At 34.9% G+C, this 20315-nt stretch overlaps 3 protein-coding genes across 4 annotated transcripts; 1 reads left to right on the forward strand and 2 right to left on the reverse strand.

Moving 5' to 3' along the window:
- Positions 1-2021: 2021 nt before the first annotated feature.
- Positions 2022-4215, reverse strand: LOC110786706 (uncharacterized). 2 transcript variants are annotated; one of them, XM_056838198.1, is made up of 2 exons: positions 3972-4215; positions 2022-3898 (listed from the first exon to the last, which is right to left on the reverse strand). In XM_056838198.1, exon 2 carries the CDS (start codon positions 3851-3853, stop codon positions 2261-2263), a length of 1593 nt encoding a protein of 530 aa, XP_056694176.1. In that variant the 5' UTR covers positions 3854-3898; positions 3972-4215; the 3' UTR covers positions 2022-2260. The 2 variants fall into 2 exon arrangements, with proteins under 2 accessions (XP_056694176.1, XP_021846969.1); XM_021991277.2 differs by having other exon boundaries at positions 2022-3882; positions 3972-4214.
- Positions 4216-6098: 1883 nt separating this feature from the next.
- LOC110786707 (dirigent protein 17) lies at positions 6099-9791 on the reverse strand. Its single transcript, XM_021991278.2, has 2 exons — positions 9632-9791; positions 6099-7030 (listed from the first exon to the last, which is right to left on the reverse strand). The coding sequence occupies exon 2, from the start codon at positions 6863-6865 to the stop codon at positions 6314-6316; it is 552 nt and encodes a 183-aa protein (XP_021846970.1). The 5' UTR covers positions 6866-7030; positions 9632-9791; the 3' UTR covers positions 6099-6313.
- Positions 9792-12405: 2614 nt separating this feature from the next.
- Positions 12406-16609, forward strand: LOC110786675 (ankyrin repeat-containing protein ITN1). The gene is made up of 3 exons (XM_021991237.2): positions 12406-13632; positions 14317-14726; positions 15374-16609. The coding sequence occupies exons 1-3, from the start codon at positions 12906-12908 to the stop codon at positions 16211-16213; spliced, it is 1977 nt and encodes a 658-aa protein (XP_021846929.1). The 5' UTR covers positions 12406-12905; the 3' UTR covers positions 16214-16609.
- The last annotated feature ends 3706 nt before the right edge of the window (positions 16610-20315 follow it).

Consider the following 20315-nt stretch of genomic DNA (forward strand, 5'->3'; position numbering starts at 1 on the left):
CATACATCAACTCTCGTAGAACAATACGAGTAGTTTCTCGATCACAAGCTAGCAACAAATTAAATCGTCAATTATCTAACCTTTAAACGTATACAAGTAGTCGGGATCAGTGACACCTAATCTATGTTATTCGGACTCGGATACGGGTGTCGGACACCGGTATGGATCCGAGTGTCGGACCAGGTAAAGATAAAATTTCAAGACACGGGGACCCTGTCCTAATTTTAGACACGAGTATGGAGACATGGAAAAAAGTTACTAGAAAAAATAATAAATTAAAGAAAAAGAAAATAAGAATTAATTTCTTTTGAAAAAAGGAATTGAATAAGTTTTCTGAAAGCAGCCCCATGCTTTAAACAAAAAACAAAGTGAATTTTTCATAACTAACAGATTTAGGGTTAATTAAAACTAGATTGGAAATTTTCTTAAAGCAGGGGCTGACTAGCCATGTCTGACTGACCGGCCAAGGATCCGGTACGGATTCCATACCCGGATCAGTGTCGTGTCGGGTTGACACGAGTATGAGCCCAAAAGAGGAGTGTCGAAGTAACACAGCACCTAATACTCTAGTCCCTCACGTACTGAGTAATGACAAAAGTGGTAAGTTCGACCTAGTTTAACAAATTAAGTAGCGAATTGCATATCGTATTGAATCTAGTAAGTACTCGTGTATTAGGTACCTCTGCTTGGGAATGGAAAAAATACTTCTTTCTGTCATTTGATCAAAAGAATGTTGGAAGTAAAGCTTGAAAAAGGTCCGCCCGATAAGGACCGAGCGGTTGCCGCCCGACCGGGCGCGCATGCAAAGTGAAACTAGATGGTTACTTTGCTCGATCGGGTGAATATACTTAGTTATTTTACTATTACTCTCGCGCCCGACCGGGCCCGATCGAGCGGAGACCAAAAATTGTACTTTGTACGTTTGACTTTGCTTTCCTGTGATTCCTTTGTAGCAAGCTCTTTTATGACCGATGATTGAAGTGACATAATTATTCTGATTATATTGAGTTAGTTGTGTGGTGATCCTCTTGATTAAGGGTGTTACTAAACTCTCATAATCATACTTAAGTCTATTGATGATGGTCACTGGATTCTTTGAGTCATTTGGCTTCTTTGGGTTATTTTGATTCCTTCACTAAACCATGCATGTAAACACTTGTTCTCTGGTCTTGATGGTTATTCTCCATGTTTATGGAGATAATTAATCTCTCATTATTATGAGTTATTGTATTACTCTTGAAACTTAATTGTCATTAAACTTAATTGTCATTATTATGAGTGTTTAATTTTCCCACTCATCCTTTATATAATCTCTCACTTCTTTGAGTGGAGATAGAGAACATTAAATGTATTCTCCCTTGTGTTTTATGAGAAACTTTTTACTCATATATCTTCAAGCTTTTTTGACTCTTTATTCTTTTTAGGCATTATGTAGCTCCATATTATCACCCAAAAATATCTTTGTATCTTGAGGTTATGTAGACCTTAGAGAACGAATCGGCGAATACAATTGTGCACTCCGATTGCACTGAATCTTGTTTTCAAGGTAGTAGTTTGGTTACCACGGCACAATGATTTCCTAAACTCGGTCTTATTCTTGTTCTAGTATTTTGCCTTTTTTTTTTTTTGGCAGCTGGTATTTTGCCTTGAAAACCCCACATTTACAACAAAATAAAGTAAAGTAACTCCTATATTCTCCTAGTCGACCCTTGAGAATTGGTACACAACAATCTGGTATACCACTATTGTATTCGTGTATAATGAGCTCAGTTAGAATATAAACCCCCCTTTTTATTGTATTTGTATATAACGAGCTCAGTGACCTTAAAACTTAGCCCAGTCACATAATAATTGCACCATTGCTACGTTTTCCTTTCATGTGATTTACCCTTCATATCATCACATTTATAAGAATTTGAGATAACTAAGCACGTTACTGTCATGATATTCCAGGTAAGGTACTTACTAAGGTGGATGAGTTGAAAGGAAAAGGAAACAAAACACAATTCAACAATGTCATGTGGTATATATATAATGGTTTTATAATTACGAGTAAATAATGTAAGCTGTAATAAGAAGCAGAACATAGTTCAGTTACCTTCAGTATCCTATAACAGAGATCGTCTTCGATGCATAAACTCCTAATTATGCATTTTCCTTTGTTCCTTCCATTGTTCATATTTAGTTATCTACTGTCTGTCTGTCAGTCTGTCTGTCTGTAATCTGTATCCCCTATACACACCTCCTCCTCTGTAACATCCTATCCGAGTCTGGATTGCCACCGTATAATCGTGGACTGTCTACCAGTATCATCAAAATCTTCTTCCTCTCTATCACCATGCAAATACACCCAAAGCCTTCTCTGTCTATCAAACCTTACACAAGGATCTCGTTCATAATGCAAACGATCAAGACCCCCACTCACAACTTGACTCATCTGTTCATCTGAAATACCCTTCACAAGGTACTGTGAGTCTCTGACAAGTACAGCAACATCACCTCTTGTACCAATTCCACCAGGCAATCTAGCAGCTGCATCTCTAACAATAGTAAGGATTGTAATACTTGCAGGTCGATCACATTTCAGTAAATTATGATCTCTTGCTCTTGTTGATATCTTCTCCCCACTTTTTCTTACAGGTGCAACACTAGATTTCCTCCCATCAGCTGCTGTATAAGCATATGCTTTGTCAGGAGTCATGTATCGAACCCTTTCCTCAGCGTGAAAATAGGCTCTAATCTCACTTATGCATGGTTTTATAGTAGGAGAACACCCCTTTCCTCTCAGATGACATGAAAATCTTTCCTTAAAACTCATCTTACTTAAACTCATTGATAATGGAGGAGGTGGAAGGTTAGCGCGCTGTTTAAGGGAATTCAGATTGATTTTAAGCCAATCAGCAAAACAATCTACCATTTTAACCAACCCATTCTTTGGAATACCCCAAACTTTAGGTGCACACAAGGCTAAATGATCGTCGTCATCATCATCATCATCCTTCTCTGATGGTAAACAAGGAATTGGACCAACCCATGACCACCCTTTCCGAGATTTATCATAAACCACTAGTTTCTTCCTCCCTTTTGCTACATGAGAAGAAAATATCCTCAAACACCCTCTGATTAAGTCCACAAGTCGAGCTTCACATTGCAGAATTCGAGTATCTCCTGGTCTTAATCTCACTTTCTCAACAATTTCACCAACTGATAAAACTTCATGATCCAAGTTCAGAAGATTTTCCTTACTGTCATCATTTCCTGCATTGCAACTAGGAGAAACTAGTGCCAAGCGTACAGCAGATAACAGATGAATGATTGAAAACGAGCATTCTTTGTGAACACTGGGTGTAATCAAATCCGCATCTCCACCTTGACATTTCCTATACAGAATTTTACTAGTCCAAGTATCACCACCATCATTACAACAAGTTCCTAAATGTGTTAAACCACAATATGAGCAACCCATCTTAAATTCCCTCTTCTTTTCCCTACCACCACTAAATGCATCCAAACTGTTTGATAAAAGTCCACAATCATCATCCCTTAAACAACCCAGTTTTTTCCCAACTTCCTCAAAACCCCTGAAATTCCTTCCATCGTGTGAATCAAAATCACTCTCAAAATCATCGTTTTTTGATGGAAACGAAACATCATTAGCCATTACTAATAGGGTTTCTGCAGCATAACTCACTTCGGACGTGAAATCCATCTTAGAACAGCTAGTTTGCTCAACAAATTCATCATCTGAAGTAAAATTATTAAAATTACCAGTTTCACCAGTTAATGCCTGATTTTCGGAGGAAATTTCAGAAGATGGGTATTGGGTTTCTTCATTGCATTGTACTCCTAACATTGTGAGTATAATTTAATCCCACAAAAACCCTGCAAAAAATTTAAGCTATGATCAAAGATTAAGAGCGACACAGAAAGATGCTAGTGAAACTGATTACGGAAGAAGAAAATAACAGTACCTGGTAGCTAAAATCGATGGGAATTTGAGGAAATGTGTCCTTTTTTGCCAGATTTTGTTTACATAAAATGGATTGTAAACCCCCTTTTGTTGAGCAAGAAAGAAGAAATTGGAGCGGTTAAGCGAGGAGCGCTATATACATACTGACATACATGTAGTGGGAAAAGTTACAAGACCCGCCTTACTGCTCAGTAGTGCTCAAGCGTTTCATTTCATTTCATTGCTTTTTCTCTTTTTTTTTTTTTTTTTTTTTTTTTCTTTTTTTAAATTTAAGTTAGACGTGGAGTGGAAAATATCGTGTGCAACCGTTGTGTTTCGTAGGTTTAATCTGGGAAGCACGGACACGCCATTAGGCTGCCGTGTCCCGTGTCCGACACGTATTGGACACCGATACGCCTTGGACACGCGGAAATATGTGCCCGACATGCAAAATCACGTGTCCAATTTTTTTTTTTAAAAATTAGGACACGAGACACACGACCGGATACACGATGGACACGTCTTGAATACATATTTCAATATAAATTAATATTTCAGATTGCTATCTCTTTTTTACAATTCATTCGAAGGTCTCCTGAGCAATCAACAACCTTCATAAATATAGATCGGATTCACAAGCCACCATGACATTAATTACGCTCTCCTTTGTGGGTTACTCCATCCATCATATGAATCTGATCTTATGTTTATGAAGGCTTGGTGTTCATTCACATTTCACAACAATCTCCGTCTACTTTCTAGGAGGAGTGAAAGTTATTACAAAGGAAGAAAAAAAATGAGGGATGTGAGAGGAGATGATTATCATGTCATTTTTTGTAGTATAGTTTAATTTTCTTATTTGAATGTCGTCAATAAATTTAGTTACTTTTTGCATTATTTTATTAATGATTTTAATTTTCTTTGATATATTATATTATTTTAATATTATTTCCCGTGTCCCCATGTCCGTCATTTCTAAGATGGCGTATCCCCGTACCCGTATTGTGTCCGTGTCCACATCCGTTTTGGTGCAACCTAGGGTTTAATACGCCATCATCAAGTAAACAAATATTAATGATACTTTTCCGTAATTTTTTAACAGGGAACTTGTTGAACGGTGATTTACAGATGAACTAATTAGTGTTCCGGGCGATGCCCCGGAGTGTTGCATATAGTTTGATTTTTTATTTTTTTTCATTTTAAATTTATTTATAATTTTTTTTATATACAGAGTATGCAATTCGAGAATAATATGAATTGCATTATATATATAGTTTAAAAATAAAATTGGTTAACCAACAATTGTTGAACTAAAATTTTGAGTAATTTTATTTGTATAATTTTTTTTTATATATAATACTATACTTACAACTTATAAAAGAAATACAATTGTACATTGAGTTACAAAGGCGAAATACATTTAGAGGAAAAAAAACACATTTGGGCATTAAATTTTTATACGATTTTTCTCCTTTTTAGTTATTTTAGAGTCCCAAGTTGTATTGTTGGAGTGATGGTAAAACTAATCCTTAACAAATAATAGGCGGAGTATTTAACTTAACTATAGGGGAAAATAACATCCGAATGACCTAATAATTTTTAAATAAGAATATAAGGAATGTCAATTTCATGATGGTCGGCCTTGATGCACCTCACTCTCACCGCTTTCGATGTTGGGATCGGTTGGTTCACATCCTAAGTGGCTAGTGGCAACATATGTAGAATGTAGTGCATATAGTGGAGAGTCGGCTTGCTCTAGGTTCGAGTGGGACATTGTATAAGAGCCTGTTCTGATGATTATTAACCAGCCTTGGAACGGAAAAAGAAGAAAAAAATAAGGAGGTGTGTATGTTTTCTTTTTCAATATGTAAGAAAGAAAGAACCTTATTAAATCAGCACCTATCACGAGTTAATCAGTCCAACTACACATGTTTTTGTTTGAGTCACTCCCAAGCATTTCGCAGTTGATGGAGCTCAACCCTGTAAGTCTGTAACCTCCAAGTCAAAAGGTGAGTACCCACGAACTCCACCAACTTATGTTGGTTTTTATTTTTACTAGGTAAGAAGAAAAAACCCTACTTATCACAATTTTTTTTCTTTTTGCCAATCTCTAGTGTTCAGATCTTTATAATCAACAAGGCTAATAAGATAGTTCATCCAAATGATGCAATGACTCAACTAAAACCAATATATCTTGATACACAATTTGCATTTCAGCCACCACTATACACAAAAAAGAGACGAAAGAAACACAAAGACAACATAATCCCAAGTTTCCAACCATCAGGAGGTAGCTACTCTAAATTTTCAATTTGCATTTCAGCCAGTTGCTGTCTTTTAGTCCATTTGCCTGTTACACATCCATCAATCTGTGTCGACCAAGTTCCTTGAAGGGGGCCTACCTCTACGACCCCGAGTTTTCCCCCCACGTTTTATCTCCGTAGCTACATTTGTCTCAATTCCAGGTTCAGATTTCTGGCTCTTGTGTATCATCTTCAATGCTAATGATTTCAGAGGCATGGTTATGTCCAATGGTTGAAGCACATCCTGCAACTCATGCCACTCAAGATCTTCCAAATCACCATCCTCGTACACAACTCTGTACCACCCGGATTCTTTGTCAAATTCAGTCACTCTACCCAAATAATATCTCCCATCAAATAGTTTTTCTACTTTTCTTCCCTCTAGCCATTCGCCAAAACCAGTATTTTTTCGCTTTCCAGTATCAGAAGCAGAATTGCAAAGTTTTACGGTACTTGGTGTTCTGTCTGCTAGATCAATGCCTTGGATTATATTGCCATCCTCCACAACAGGTACATCAGGGACACCATTAATCACTACAGCTGGTTCTCCAGGCAAATCATAAACGCCAGCTGACAGAGACTCCAAGTTGCTATCACAACATGTTCCTTCCATTCCGAAAATATTGGTTCAAAGACTTAACCAGAGCTACAAGCAGTAAAGTTCACAATTGGCATGGTAACCAATGGGGCTACCCAGACATTTATGAGGGGTGTTTACTTTCTATAGATTTGCTTCATTGTTTGCACATGATTTTGAATCAGACATAGACCGCAACATCTATAAGAAACATTAACCAAGTCAGCAGAAATTGATTCAGACTTTATCCCATACAAGGATGAAAAGCAAAATGGAACGGGAAAAGATAGGATGATGCAGATAATAACTTCTACTTATAGCATGACTGCATGAGATCAACTCAAATGTCGTATGCACTAGTGTTTCATTTATCCCGTGACACCTATTTGAGAAGCGAATATGTGAAAGCAAATCATTGTACTTGAGAAGCGAATATGTGAAAGCAAATCATTCTTAAAAATGAGCCTAAACTGTATCAGAATTCAGAGGTTATTGGCAGGAGGTACAATAATGCTGATGGGAAGAAATTTCTATCCACGATACTGCCCAAACTACTAAGACTGTAAAAGAGCTATATCCCAACTTTGAATTCCTACTTGACAGACCTGTAAAAAAGCTATATACCAAACTACTAAGACTGTAAAAGAGCTATATCCTAACTTTGAATTCCTATCACAATCTCCAAAAGCTTCAAGGTGCTCCTTATGATTATAGGATAACAGACAAAACACATGCAGCAATGCAACTTGCATCCACAGCCACAGATTTGATCCATAAATGGAGAAGTCTGGTACCTATTTAACGATTAAGAAGATAACAAATAAAGAAGAAAAATGAGAAGTAAATAGGCCAGAGGTCGGAATATTGGACATACAGGGTAGCTCCATGTGAAGGTAGCCAGGTGAGGATGAAAAAGATCACACTGGAGGAATGAAGCGGTACACAACCGAGCAATTTGGGAACTGGAGGGACAGAGGGATAAAGACTAGAGAGAGAAAAACAGAGGAAGGGTGCACTTTTGGGCGTTCTAATAAACGGCCAGCTGAAGCATGTGCACGGGCATACAATAAATGTGGTTTTATAAGGGTCAGAAAACTGTAAAGGGTTCCCTCCCCTTTAAAGCAGCTTGAAACCTAGTCAACCAATCAAAACGAGTGAGGCTAAGTGTATGTTCAGTTCACCTAAAGTGATGAGGTCCAATTCATTCTAGTATGGTCTAAAATGGTAACAGGTAAATGCAACAACGTACCAAAGCCTTAGTCCCAAAGTACCATGAATATAAGCCTTCTAAGAAAACAATGATTTGATCTAATCATGGTATTCTGGTCTGAAAATAAACTGACATTGTGAAATAAATATTGTTCACATAAGGTGATCAGATCTTTTAGTTAATTTTTGTTTGGTTGAAATAAGGTGGAAAAATTATAGTTCTCATATACAATGATATGAATAATATGATCCAACGTGGTCTGATCTTCCTAAGTACCAAAATTAAAGTTATACGGAGTATCATTGTATCAATCTGCACCTAGCTTGTAGTTTCAGAGTTGGTATTTCACAGCTAAACATTATTAATAACCATATACAGTATTACATAAGAAGCAGAACAAAACCCAAACAAAGATGAATCCAAAATAGTAAGGCATTGAACAACTACAAAAAATCTGGCCAGTACAACCTTTAAACAAGTCATGACTTAAGATCGACTACATTGTGATAGGTTAAATTGCAAAATGAAAAGTTTCACATACTAAGGCCAGTCAACAACTTAAACTAAGTACAGAGTAATATCATATCATATCAAGTTATCAACCAAGAAGAAAAAAGCGATCCCTCCTTAGACAGGTTGTGATTTTCCTATAGTTCTTTCCATATCTTTAATATTTTTGGCGAGTTCGGATCCTCTAGAGTTTTAATAAAACTCTACAAGGTAGAGTTGTATCTAAACCATACATTTTAAAATCAATAGCTCATATTAGTGGGAAGGGGATATCAAGGAGTGGATATCAATGAGAAAAAATAGGGGGAATTTGGGAAAGATAATAGCCATTGATTTTTCATTCAATGGTTGATATTGCTCAAACTCTATCTTGTAGAGTTATTTTAGAACTCTAGAGGGTCCAAAACCATTTTTGGCACTCTTTTATCTTTTTTTAGGGTTTATTTATTAAGTTTAAATTCTTCAAGGATTAATTCCCCCTAATAAACACAGTTGATAGGAACTTTGAGCTTGCATGTGGCGAGAATATTTCAAAAGGGAACGATTGAATCCGAGCAGCAAAAATTTTCTCCAACCAGTATTTTATTAAGAGTGATGGTATTTATTTTTTATGTTATTTTAGGGAGACCTCACAATTGAACAACAAGGCAGCTACATGAACAACAAGCCAGATGCTATGCAGCTTTGTATAGACACCAATGTGTTATAATCCAACTCGTTTATCTCAATTCTATCCCATTTTCTCACTGCTACAGACGAAGAACACTATCAACTACGGAGTACAACATCTTCAAAAAAAATTATCAAACTCTTTTGAGCATTTCATCGAGCATGTGGTATGCAATATAGAAAATTCTTGAACAACTCAATAACACAGTGAAATTTTACTTAACATTCAACAATACATGAAAATCAATGAACGAAAACACCAATATTAACCAAAGGCCAGGAAAATATAGATGAAAATACGAACATATTTGAAGCAGAACAGCCAACTTATAAATTAGGGTTGATTAAATTCAAAAAATAAATTGAAAGAACAAGATTAAGAAATTATGAAAAAATACAAGTAGAAAACTTACAGAAACGGTGAAATCTTGAGATTCAATCGAATTTGGGAGTACGGTCAAAGAAGATAGAGGGGAGAAAGAAGGAAAGGGAGAGAAAGAGAGGGGGCGGTGCAATTGTTTGAGGGGGAAACGGTAATTACCCCTACATAACGGTTACCCTTACCACATACGGAGTACTAAAATGTCAAAACAAACAACTCCAAACGTAAACGGTTATTAACTTATTTTTGTTGGGTGCAAATCGTGCAATTGTGTCGAGGCGAGGAGATTCGAATTTGAGATCTATTATAAATGTTATTTGAATCCGTTGTCAACTCTTAATATTTACATATCAAACATGTCTAGATTATTAAAACAACTTTTGAAAGATTAGTTGCTTTAGTGGATTATGTAATTACTTTTCTATATTATGAGTGATTTTAAAGAGATCATTTTGAATGAAAAGGAAAAAATTATCACTAAGAAATAAACGATTTGGTAATTTTATATTTACCTTACAAACCACTTGATTGTTTTTTTTTTTGAAACTATGGAAAAAAATGTGCAAAAAAATGAATTATATAGGGAATCTATATTATTAAAGCGGAGTAATGAGGAATACGAGGGCTCCAAAACCTCAATCATTATCTCTCCTGCATTGTTATTTAAGAAATTTAAACAATTAAAAAGAAAAAAAAAAAACAAATCAACAAATTAAAGTCTTCACGCACATTAATTGGGAGACTATATTGGAAATAAAAATAATCAAGATATTGGACATGAAATAATTAGAAAACAATTTTAAAATTCACTATAAAATATTGTCAGAAATATATGGTAAAATATCGAATTATACAGATTACACAATACAAAAATTGAAAAAGAACATTATCAGACATGTCTACAATATGGAGTCTAGCTACTTCACAAAATTAAAAAGTTGTGTTTATGTTAATGGGTTCATCAATTCAAGCTGTCTAACAGGGAATTTGTGTAACTCATTAAGTTTGTGAATTTGCAAACGATTTTGTGTAATTCCTAATCACTAACCAGTGAACCAATCTTCGGATAGTAGGTTTCACATTATTGGTTTGAAAAATTACGAGCAGACCATTTAGTTAATATTAATAATATAGATGTGATGCATTAGCACGAGCAAATTTTATGACATTGTTCAACATATATTATTAATAGTTTATGTCTAATAATTATCTTACCGTTTATATATTTTTGTTCAGATGCAATTGTCCTGGTACTCTATGTGTTCGAAATAAGTATTGTAGGAGTAGGTAGACAATTCCTGTGAGAATGAGTTATTGTGCAACACATAGCACAAGGTAGAATTTTATTAATGTTCGTGGTTGTTTTTATTTTTTACAAATTAAGTAATTTCAAAAATGATTTATTACTCTTTATATTATTTGAAAACATTGGAAACATGAGACTAATTTATGGGATAAGTCTGTCATTGATTAAGGCCGTTTTTTTTCATTCAATTCAATGAGCTGAAAAAGGATCATGTTTTAGGTGCATCTGTGATAGTTGTGGCAGACTATCATGGTAAATCTTAACAAAATCACAATTAACATGTTGCTCTTAAAGTAATTAATTTTTAAAATTAGTCTTCCTTCTCCATTTATAGTATCCACATAGTCAATTTTATTAGTATCAAATGTTTTTGGACCATCATTGATCTAGAACTTAATTTTGATAATTTTTAAGCTGTTGGTTGTAATGCAAAAATAAAAAAATAAAATTAGAGTGTTTAACCTTTATTCCCTAAATAATCAGTTGCTTTCCCACCTTGGTTGTGGTTGAGGTTTGTTTGTCACGGTATAGCCGTGGAACACTCTGATTAATTGCGAGTGAAAAGCAAACTCGTAGGTGCAAGAGTTTGGAAGGTAGCAAAATACTTTACCTATCTTATATTTCCTATTTGCTCCTTGATTAAGAAAAGAAAAGAAAAGGTCAACCAAAACTTCTTATTATTCATAATTGCTGTCGAGGAGTATATATAATATACTTGGGTGCTTCGTAAAAATAGATATACGACACACGTAATATTAACCCTAAACACAAACCTTAAACCCTAATAGAGATCTGAGCAGTTCTTGAGCAGTTCCACCTTTTAAGTTCGGGTGCACGGATTTGAAGGAGAGTTGTGTTAACCTTGGGGGGCATTCGTCACTTGAGAGCCTGTACCGGTAGTGGCGAAATTTGCTTCTAAGTCAGTGGCCTTCATACCACGGCGCAACTATTTTTCCTATATGATTTATAATCGGGTAACATCTTATATGACTATTAATCGTAAATTCTTGATCTCAAGAGTTATTTTTCCTACATAAGCTTCTTACTTCGGGTTTTAAATTTTGTTTAAAACACATGCATTAATATTTAGATACGTTATTGATTTTCCACACAATAAACATTGTAGTTAACATCATCGTCTATGAGATTTTTATATTCTTTTATAGGTCCCGTGTAATAATACGGGCATATACTAGTATTGATTATAAAAAATGATAGAAGTACGAATTTTCTATATATATATAGATTCATATAAATAAGAATGTCAATTTTAGTAAGAAACAAAAGGAAGTATTGTGGACCTTGTGGTACACAAATTAGTGAATAATAAAAATTTTATTTACCTTGTACTCCCTCCGTCCCGCAATGCTTGCAACGTTTTGTTTGGACATGCTTGCCAATGCACAACTTTAACCACTAATATCTTTAACTACATATTATAAAAACTTATAAAATATTAATATTTTGATAATATATATTAAGATAAAGCCAACAATATATTATATACTCCGTATATATACTAACATTTGTTTTCACATACTTGAAATAAAATAGGTTCAAAGTTAATTATGGGAATAGTGCAAAAAGTGAATCCGTTTCGAGTATTTCGAGATGGGAGAGTAAGAAAAACCATTACTCAGTATTTGCCATCCAAGTCGTCAACAAAACCGGCGTGAAATGTGGTGAACACAAACAAAACCAAACAACTTTTCAAAAATATTAAAATTAATTGGAATGGCAGTTAAATTTTGCGCCTTCCCCCAAAATTGCCGCGCTAATATGGCATTTCTGCATAACAATAACAGAAAAACAAAAATTAAATCCTCAAAAATCACCACCACCATCAAATCCAGGCAAAAACCTAATAGCCTCAGATCACCATTCTCCGGCCGATCTCTTCATTTCCGATCTTATTCATCGCCGGTCTCCGACAGAGACGATGAACATGAACCCAGAAATCGATAATGGAAAATCTTAACCTAACTCGGTAGAACGAAAAATGGAGGAGGATTACAGGGATCTAGAGATGGGCGACATTGTTCCGCCCCCATCGCCATTATCCCGAACAGTTTACATGTCGAATAATTCAGGAAGGACATTGCTAGTTTCCAGCCCTACATCATCAAGTAAGAAGAAACGGTCACCTGAATCCGTCAGCCGATCATTAGGGTCAGCTTCTTTCAAAAACATCTTGACGATTAATAGCAACAGATCATTCGACATCGATAACAACAGCTCACCATCAACGACACCGCGTACGGTTATAATGTCGAATACTGGTAAAGCATTGGTTGTATCGAGTTCAGCAAAGTCTTTAGGGTTATCCGACTCTTGTAAGTCGTTAGTATTTTCCGAGTCAGGGAAACGGGTCGATCAAAAGAGGAAGTATGTGAAACAGGTCACCGGGAAGCATAAGGATACGGAGCTCCACCTTGCGGCGCAGAGAGGTGACGTGGAGGTGGTGCTGGATATTTTGGAGGAGATTGATGCTCAGATGATGGGAACGATGAATGGGGCTGAGTTTGATACGGAATTGGAAGATATACGTTCCGCCATTGTTAATGAGGTTAATGAGCTTGGTGAAACACCGTTGTTTAGAGCTGCGGAGAGAGGACATATTGATGTGGTGAAGGCTCTTTTGCCTTATACGACAATTGAAGGCATTTCTGCTAAGAATCAAGTTGGGTTCACTGCCTTGCATGTTGCAGCCGGCCAAGGTCATGAAGGTATGAATTGAATAAACTGTTTTGGTTGACATTAACATATATTACTGCCTATATTATGAAAATGTTCATGTTTTTTTTATCTAGAAAAAGTATATTCATGTAAGTGAAAGGGATTTGGAGATAGATCGAATAGCTTTTGGGTGTGAATTAGAGCTCTGATTATTTCAAAAAGCTAACGTGAGAGTAAGGTGTTTGATTATGAGATCAAGTTATGGAGAAAATAGCTAGCTTTCTGAGGCGAATTAGAGGTTTTAATATTTTAGAAAGCTAATTGGAGCTAGTGTTTGATTATGTGAGGTTTGGAAAAGAGATTTGGGATGAAAAACTAATTTTGCATTAGAGTTTGAGCAAGTGGCCATAAGACAACTTTGTCCTACATCAAGCCAATGTCTTTAATGGTCATTTTGCACATGAAATGACAAACATGTAACAACTAATTTACCAAACCCTTTATACAAAAATAGAATTAATTCAATTAACTAGTCAAAGCAACTAACAGCTAACGGTTAACCGTTAATTGCCAAATAAGGCCATAGTTTTTGGTAGAAAATAAATGTGTTTATTCTCATGTTAAGTTAATGCGATTATTGTGATGCTAATAAATAAGATAGTTCTCTGAGTATTGTTTTGCTGTTCAAGCACCTTGTAATCTTGTATTAACAAGTACGATATATAAATATACAGGTATTGTGCAGGTGTTATTGGATTGTGAACCAGAATTAAGCAACACTTTGGGTCAATCCAACGCAACTCCTCTAATATCTGCAGCAATTAGAGGTCATCTAGGAGTAGTAAAAGTGTTGTTGTCACAAAATTCAAACTTACTAGAGATTCCTAAATCAAACGGGAAGAACGCACTACATTTATCAGCTCGACAAGGGCATGTAGACATTGTAAGAGCATTGTTGAAGAAGGATCCACAACTAGCCAAAAGAACTGACAAGAAAGGACAGACTGCACTTCATATGGCTGTCAAAGGTCATAGTGCTCAAGTTGTCAGGTTGTTACTTCGAGCAGATCCCACCATTGTCATGCTTCTTGATAAGTTTGGAAACGCAGCGTTGCATGTAGCAACCAGGAAAAAACGGGTTGAGGTAACTATTTCTCTACTCAACTTCCTTACTTGTAGTTTTGAATCACTTAAAACGATTAAGAAATGAAACAGATATCTTAGTTTTAACATGAACTCAGAAAATTGTGAAGAGTTACGCTCCGTTTGGTTTGTTGTAAAACGTTTTTAATGCAAAATGATTTTTCATGAAAATATATATTTTTCAACCCAGAGTCTGGGACCATCCAGAAGATCGCCTAGTTTTCATTTGTTTGGTTCCTTAATGAGAGAAGATGATGATCAAAGATTGAGGTAAAGAAAGGAGAGGGAGTTAAGGGGGAGGAGGAAAAGTGGTTTCCCTCTCTTTCAAATGGAAAAGATTTTTCCGTTTTTGAGGGAGTTATGGAAAATTATTGAACAACGTAACATAAAATGATTGAAAAGGGAAAAATCGATTTTCATGAAAACATTTTACACCCTACCAAACGGAGTCTTAATGTTTCTAACACAAAAACATAGTTTAAGGTAGTTGGTTTACCAAAATCAAAGTAATAAGTGCAATAGTGATCTTAAAATTTTCAATAAACTGACTTATTTCTCCAGTGAGTAATTTATTTGACATTCATGGATCGAGTTATAGCATTTTGGAGGTTAAAAGAAAGCGAATAGTGAATCGTTTGCATTGTGCAGATAGTCAATGAACTCCTCCTCCTACCAGAAACCAATGTAAATGCATTGACAAGAGACCGGAAAACTGCCATGGATATTGCAGAAGGGCTACCTCTATCAGTAGAAATAACAGAGATAAGGGATTGTCTGATGCGAAATGGTGGAGTGAAAGCTAACGAATTGAACCAGACAAGGGATGAACTTCGAAAAACTGTGACAGAAATCCAAAAAGATGTCCACTCTCAACTTGAACAAACTCGAAGAACCAACAAAAATGTAAACGGAATTGCCAAAGAGTTAAAAAAGCTACACAGAGAAGGAATCAACAATGCAACAAACTCAGTAACTGTTGTTGCAGTACTTTTCGCAACTGTGGCATTCGCTGCCATTTTTACAGTTCCAGGTGGGGATTATAATTCAGGAACAGCTGTGGTGGCTAGCAGAACTTCATTTAAGGTGTTCTTCATCTTTAACGCGATTGCACTCTTTACATCTTTGTCGGTGGTGGTGGTTCAGATAACAGTGGTGAGGGGTGAGACTAAATCTGAGAGGAAAGTGGTTGAAGTGATCAATAAGTTGATGTGGTTGGCTTCAGTATGTACTAGTGTTTCATTTGTTTCATCATCTTATATAGTTGTAGGACGACATTACGCGTGGGCTGCTGTTTTTGTTACTATTTTAGGTGCAGGGGTTATGGGAGGGGTGCTTGGTACCATGACTTATTTTGTTGTTAAGTATAAAAGGATCAGAAAAGTGAGGAGGAAAGAGAAATCATCAAGGAAAGCTGCTACTCAATCACTTCATGATCATACTGATGTACTTTCTGAAGATTCTGCTGTTAATGCAATCTATGCAATCTGATGAACATTAAACAACCATTACTTGTGTTCAGTACGCGATATATCCTCCCAATTAAAGACAAGAGGCTTTACTGGTTGATTGATCATCTTCAAAGCTCGAAAAGCATGGATTTATGAAGGGGAGAAACTTTGGAAAGAAGAACTACAATAGAAGTAATTAATGAAGTGTTTCTTCTTCAGAACATCATTGGAACAAATTGAAGAGTTCATAGTTGTGTACTTGGCTTTCTTGTGATTGTTCTAAAACAGGGTTGCTTTAAACAAGAACCAAAAACCATCAGATTTTGGGGGAAAAAAAAAGTTTAAGAGTAGGAAAGCAAATACAGTAGGTGAAGTAAAACTGTCAGATTTGCATGTTTCATCTTTCAATTCATGTTTGTTTAACTTTGTATAATTATCTAAATGGTTTCAACATGCAATTTTTATCCGATAATTTCAACGTTGATTTAAAGTTCCTCTCAAACTCTTGTATCATTTTATATAGGAAAAATTAACGTCATCATCCTAACTATAATCACATACATTTCATGATTTCATCTACTGCTAGAATAATGAAGAGTCCGACTCGTCACTAGAATATGATACTTGAACGGTATCATGACATAGGTGCAAGAAATGGTGTAAATGTGTAATAACGTCATCATCCTAACTATAATCACACCATTTCAAGTCTTTACACATAGGTGCAAAATTGGTTTGGAAAGGAAAAAATGGACCGGGCTGGATTGCAAGTCTTTCGGTCGATTTTTGGTCCAATATGGTCCAAAATCCTTTCAAAACCGGTTACATGTAGACAAACAACTAAAATGATTAATCTCCTCCTTTAATATGTTGAAAAATTACTATATTATGTAAAATTATGTAGTAAAATCTAAGAGTATTTCAGATAAGCCTTCAAAAGAGACACCTAAACAATTAGTTTTCTCTTTTTTTTTTTTGGTTCCCATATTTTATAGAGAAAACAGGAAAACGTCTTCCGGATGGACATACAATGATACAACTAGGGGTGTGCAAAAACCGATCCGGATCTGAAAAATGGACCAACCGGATCGAGCCGAAGATAATATGTTCGGTCTCTGGGTCGAGAAATATCATTTTTCGGTCTTGAGTCGGGGCCGGTCCAAAACCCTTTAAAATCGGATTTTGGACCGGTTTTTCCTTTAAAAAATATAATGTAAACTATTTACTCCCTCCGTATTTATTTAAGAGATACACTTAGTCGGACACGGGTATTAAGAAAAAAATTGAATGAAATAAAATAATAAAGCAAATGGGATTGGATAGATATTTTAATAATTAATTAAATGGGGACCATGTCATTTTTGGCGGTGGGAGGTGGGGTGAGTTTATGAAATTATTTGTTTAATAGGATAGTGGGTCATAGGGTAAATTAGATGTATTATTTAATTAGATTGTGGGGTTGATAAGTTACTAAAAATAGCAAGTGTATCTCTTAAATAAATACGGCCGGAAAAGGCAAGTGTATCCCTTAAATAAATACGGATGGAGTAAAAAGTAGGAGTAATTTTTTCCTTTAATGTGTTGCAAATATCACTATATTGTGAGGTATTTTATTTTACCTTCCAAAAAAGTCTTTACGCAATTAGTTTTTTTATATATATTTTTCCTTTTTTACTATCTTTTGTAGCAAAAAAAATATAGCAATAAGTTTACAACTGGTTTGAACCGATCTGGTCCGGGTTCTAGACAGATTTCTCCGGTCGGGTCCTGTCCAAACATATCTAGTACGGTCTCCGAATTTTAAATTATCAAATTTCCGCTCTTCGATCCGGTCCGAATCGGTCCACTCCGGGTTTGGACCGATGAACACCCCTAGCTACGATACAACTGATCAACTGTAACGGCGTTAATAGAATTTGTATTGCTTGGAATGAATGTTTGCACGTAGCTTACTAGCTTAGTAGTTATCAATCAATAACTAATTCATTTGACTTTGATCCATCAATCTTGAATCTTGATGGTTGCAAAATACTACGTATTTATTTTGCTTAAATTCCGTCATTAATTCTTCAATCCATGACTATTGTTACTCTTTTTCTTTTTTCCAAGTGTTTAATTATATAATTTCTCTGTTACATAAATATCGTACTATGTTGATTTTTGAACTATTCACGTTGTGCCTTTGACCATCTAATATACAAATATATAAAAGAAAATATGTAATCATGTACTCAGTACTCCTCAAGATCTTGTAAATTCGTATCAATATATATTTTCTATATTTCATTTTTTTTTATAATATTTAGTTATGCATAATTCGAGAGCTTAAGAGCAAAGTTGTGTATTGAAAAATATAAAAGTCAACACGGTGCAATATTTAACGAATGGATGAAGTATCTGTTTTTAATTAATGACAATGTGAAATGAATTGAACTGAACTACGTACGGAGTATCTATTAAGGTGCATTAGAGCATCTACAATGGTAAGCTAATTTCTAAATTAGCTTGTCATGCCACATAATATTTCAAGCTATTTTCCTTTCTAGCTAGTTAGTACCCTAGTGGTTAGCTATTAGATTGGTATTTATTGTAGTCATATTTGTCAATCAATATTTTAATTTAATTTAATTTAATATTATTTCATTGGCCAAGTTTTTTCAAGCAAATTAGCTTAAATAAGCTAATTTGCTTGGCCAAGCTAATTTATTATTTCAACTCCAATGGTCAAGCTAGTAGCTTGGAATTTCTAAAAATTGCAAGCAAGTCCCTAGCTACAACCATTGGAGATGCTCTTATAAACTTATTGTCACTAGACTACTACATGTGTATTATGAACTTAACTTATCTGTATTTTTATCTGAACTTATTTTAGTTATAACTTATTAACTGAGTAGCTCTTGCTTTTTCCAAACGTATCTTATTTAAACTTATTTTTTCTAAAATATACTCCCTCCGTCCCTTAATACTCGCACCGTTTCTGTTGGACACGCTTGCCAATGCACATCTTTGACTACCAATATCTTATACTACATATTATGAAAATTTAGAAAAATATTAATATTTTGAAAATATATATTAAGATGAATCCAACAATATATTATATAGTAACATTTGTTTTCATATACTAAAAATAAAATAGGGTCAAAGTGAATTATGTGAATAGTGCAAAAAGTCAAAACGGTGCGAGTATTAAGGGACAGAGGGAGTATGAAAATAAGATGAACATAATAAAGCCTAAATTAAGTTGAAACTTTTTTTTTTTAAAAGTTAAAAGATTCTGGTTCGAGCATTGTTAATGGTGGGGTTTTTTTTTTTGCACTTGGGGAAAAATGGAAATTTTGGGGCTTAATGGTGGGGAAAATTTTGCTCTTGGAGTGGGGGAAAATGAAAATCCCCATGGCATGGGGATTTTTTGCTTTTGGATGGGGAATTTTTAGTCAATCATGACGTGCCATGTGGCATGCCATGAAAGTCTTTGTAACAATTGTTTTTCAAATGCCATTTTTTTTATATTTCTGATTCATAAAAAAATTAAATAAAATTACCATCGTTTATAAAATTTTAAGATCTACAAATAAACATCCATATTGATATAATTTAACCAAAAAAAATTATCACTCTAATTTGATTATTTACAACTATAATTACCAAAAACTTAATTACTCATCTTCTAATTTTCTGTTTTTTATTTTATTATTTTTATTATTATTGTTGTTGTTGTTAAAGAAAGAAGTAGTGTGTTAAGGGAGAGGGGTGAGGTGATTTTATTTTGCTCATGGATAAGAGGGAGGTGTGGAAAAATAAAATACCAATGAAAAAAAAAGATAATGATGAGTGAGAAAATGAGTAGAGAGAGAAGGATGAAGATTTTTTTTACACATGGTTAACAATGGTCAGGCAAAGGCTTATATAGTTGTAATCCGTATGAACGTTATGCTTTCACTAGTTTACTCAAAGTAGTCCGTACATGCGTCTGAAAGCAAAGTCGTTTGTTTAATTTAACTCAAGATCTCATTGTTTTTAGTGAACCAATATGCAACGAACATATCACATGACAATAACTTCCAAATCTCCTTTTTATCATCTTCTTGTTTTGCACCTTGTAAGGTTGATAAACCACTTACATTTCTAGTAGGAAGGAT

The sequence above is a fragment of the Spinacia oleracea genome, chromosome 1 (genome assembly GCF_020520425.1).
Source record: "Spinacia oleracea cultivar Varoflay chromosome 1, BTI_SOV_V1, whole genome shotgun sequence".
NCBI classification, from domain to species: Eukaryota; Viridiplantae; Streptophyta; class Magnoliopsida; order Caryophyllales; family Amaranthaceae; genus Spinacia; species Spinacia oleracea.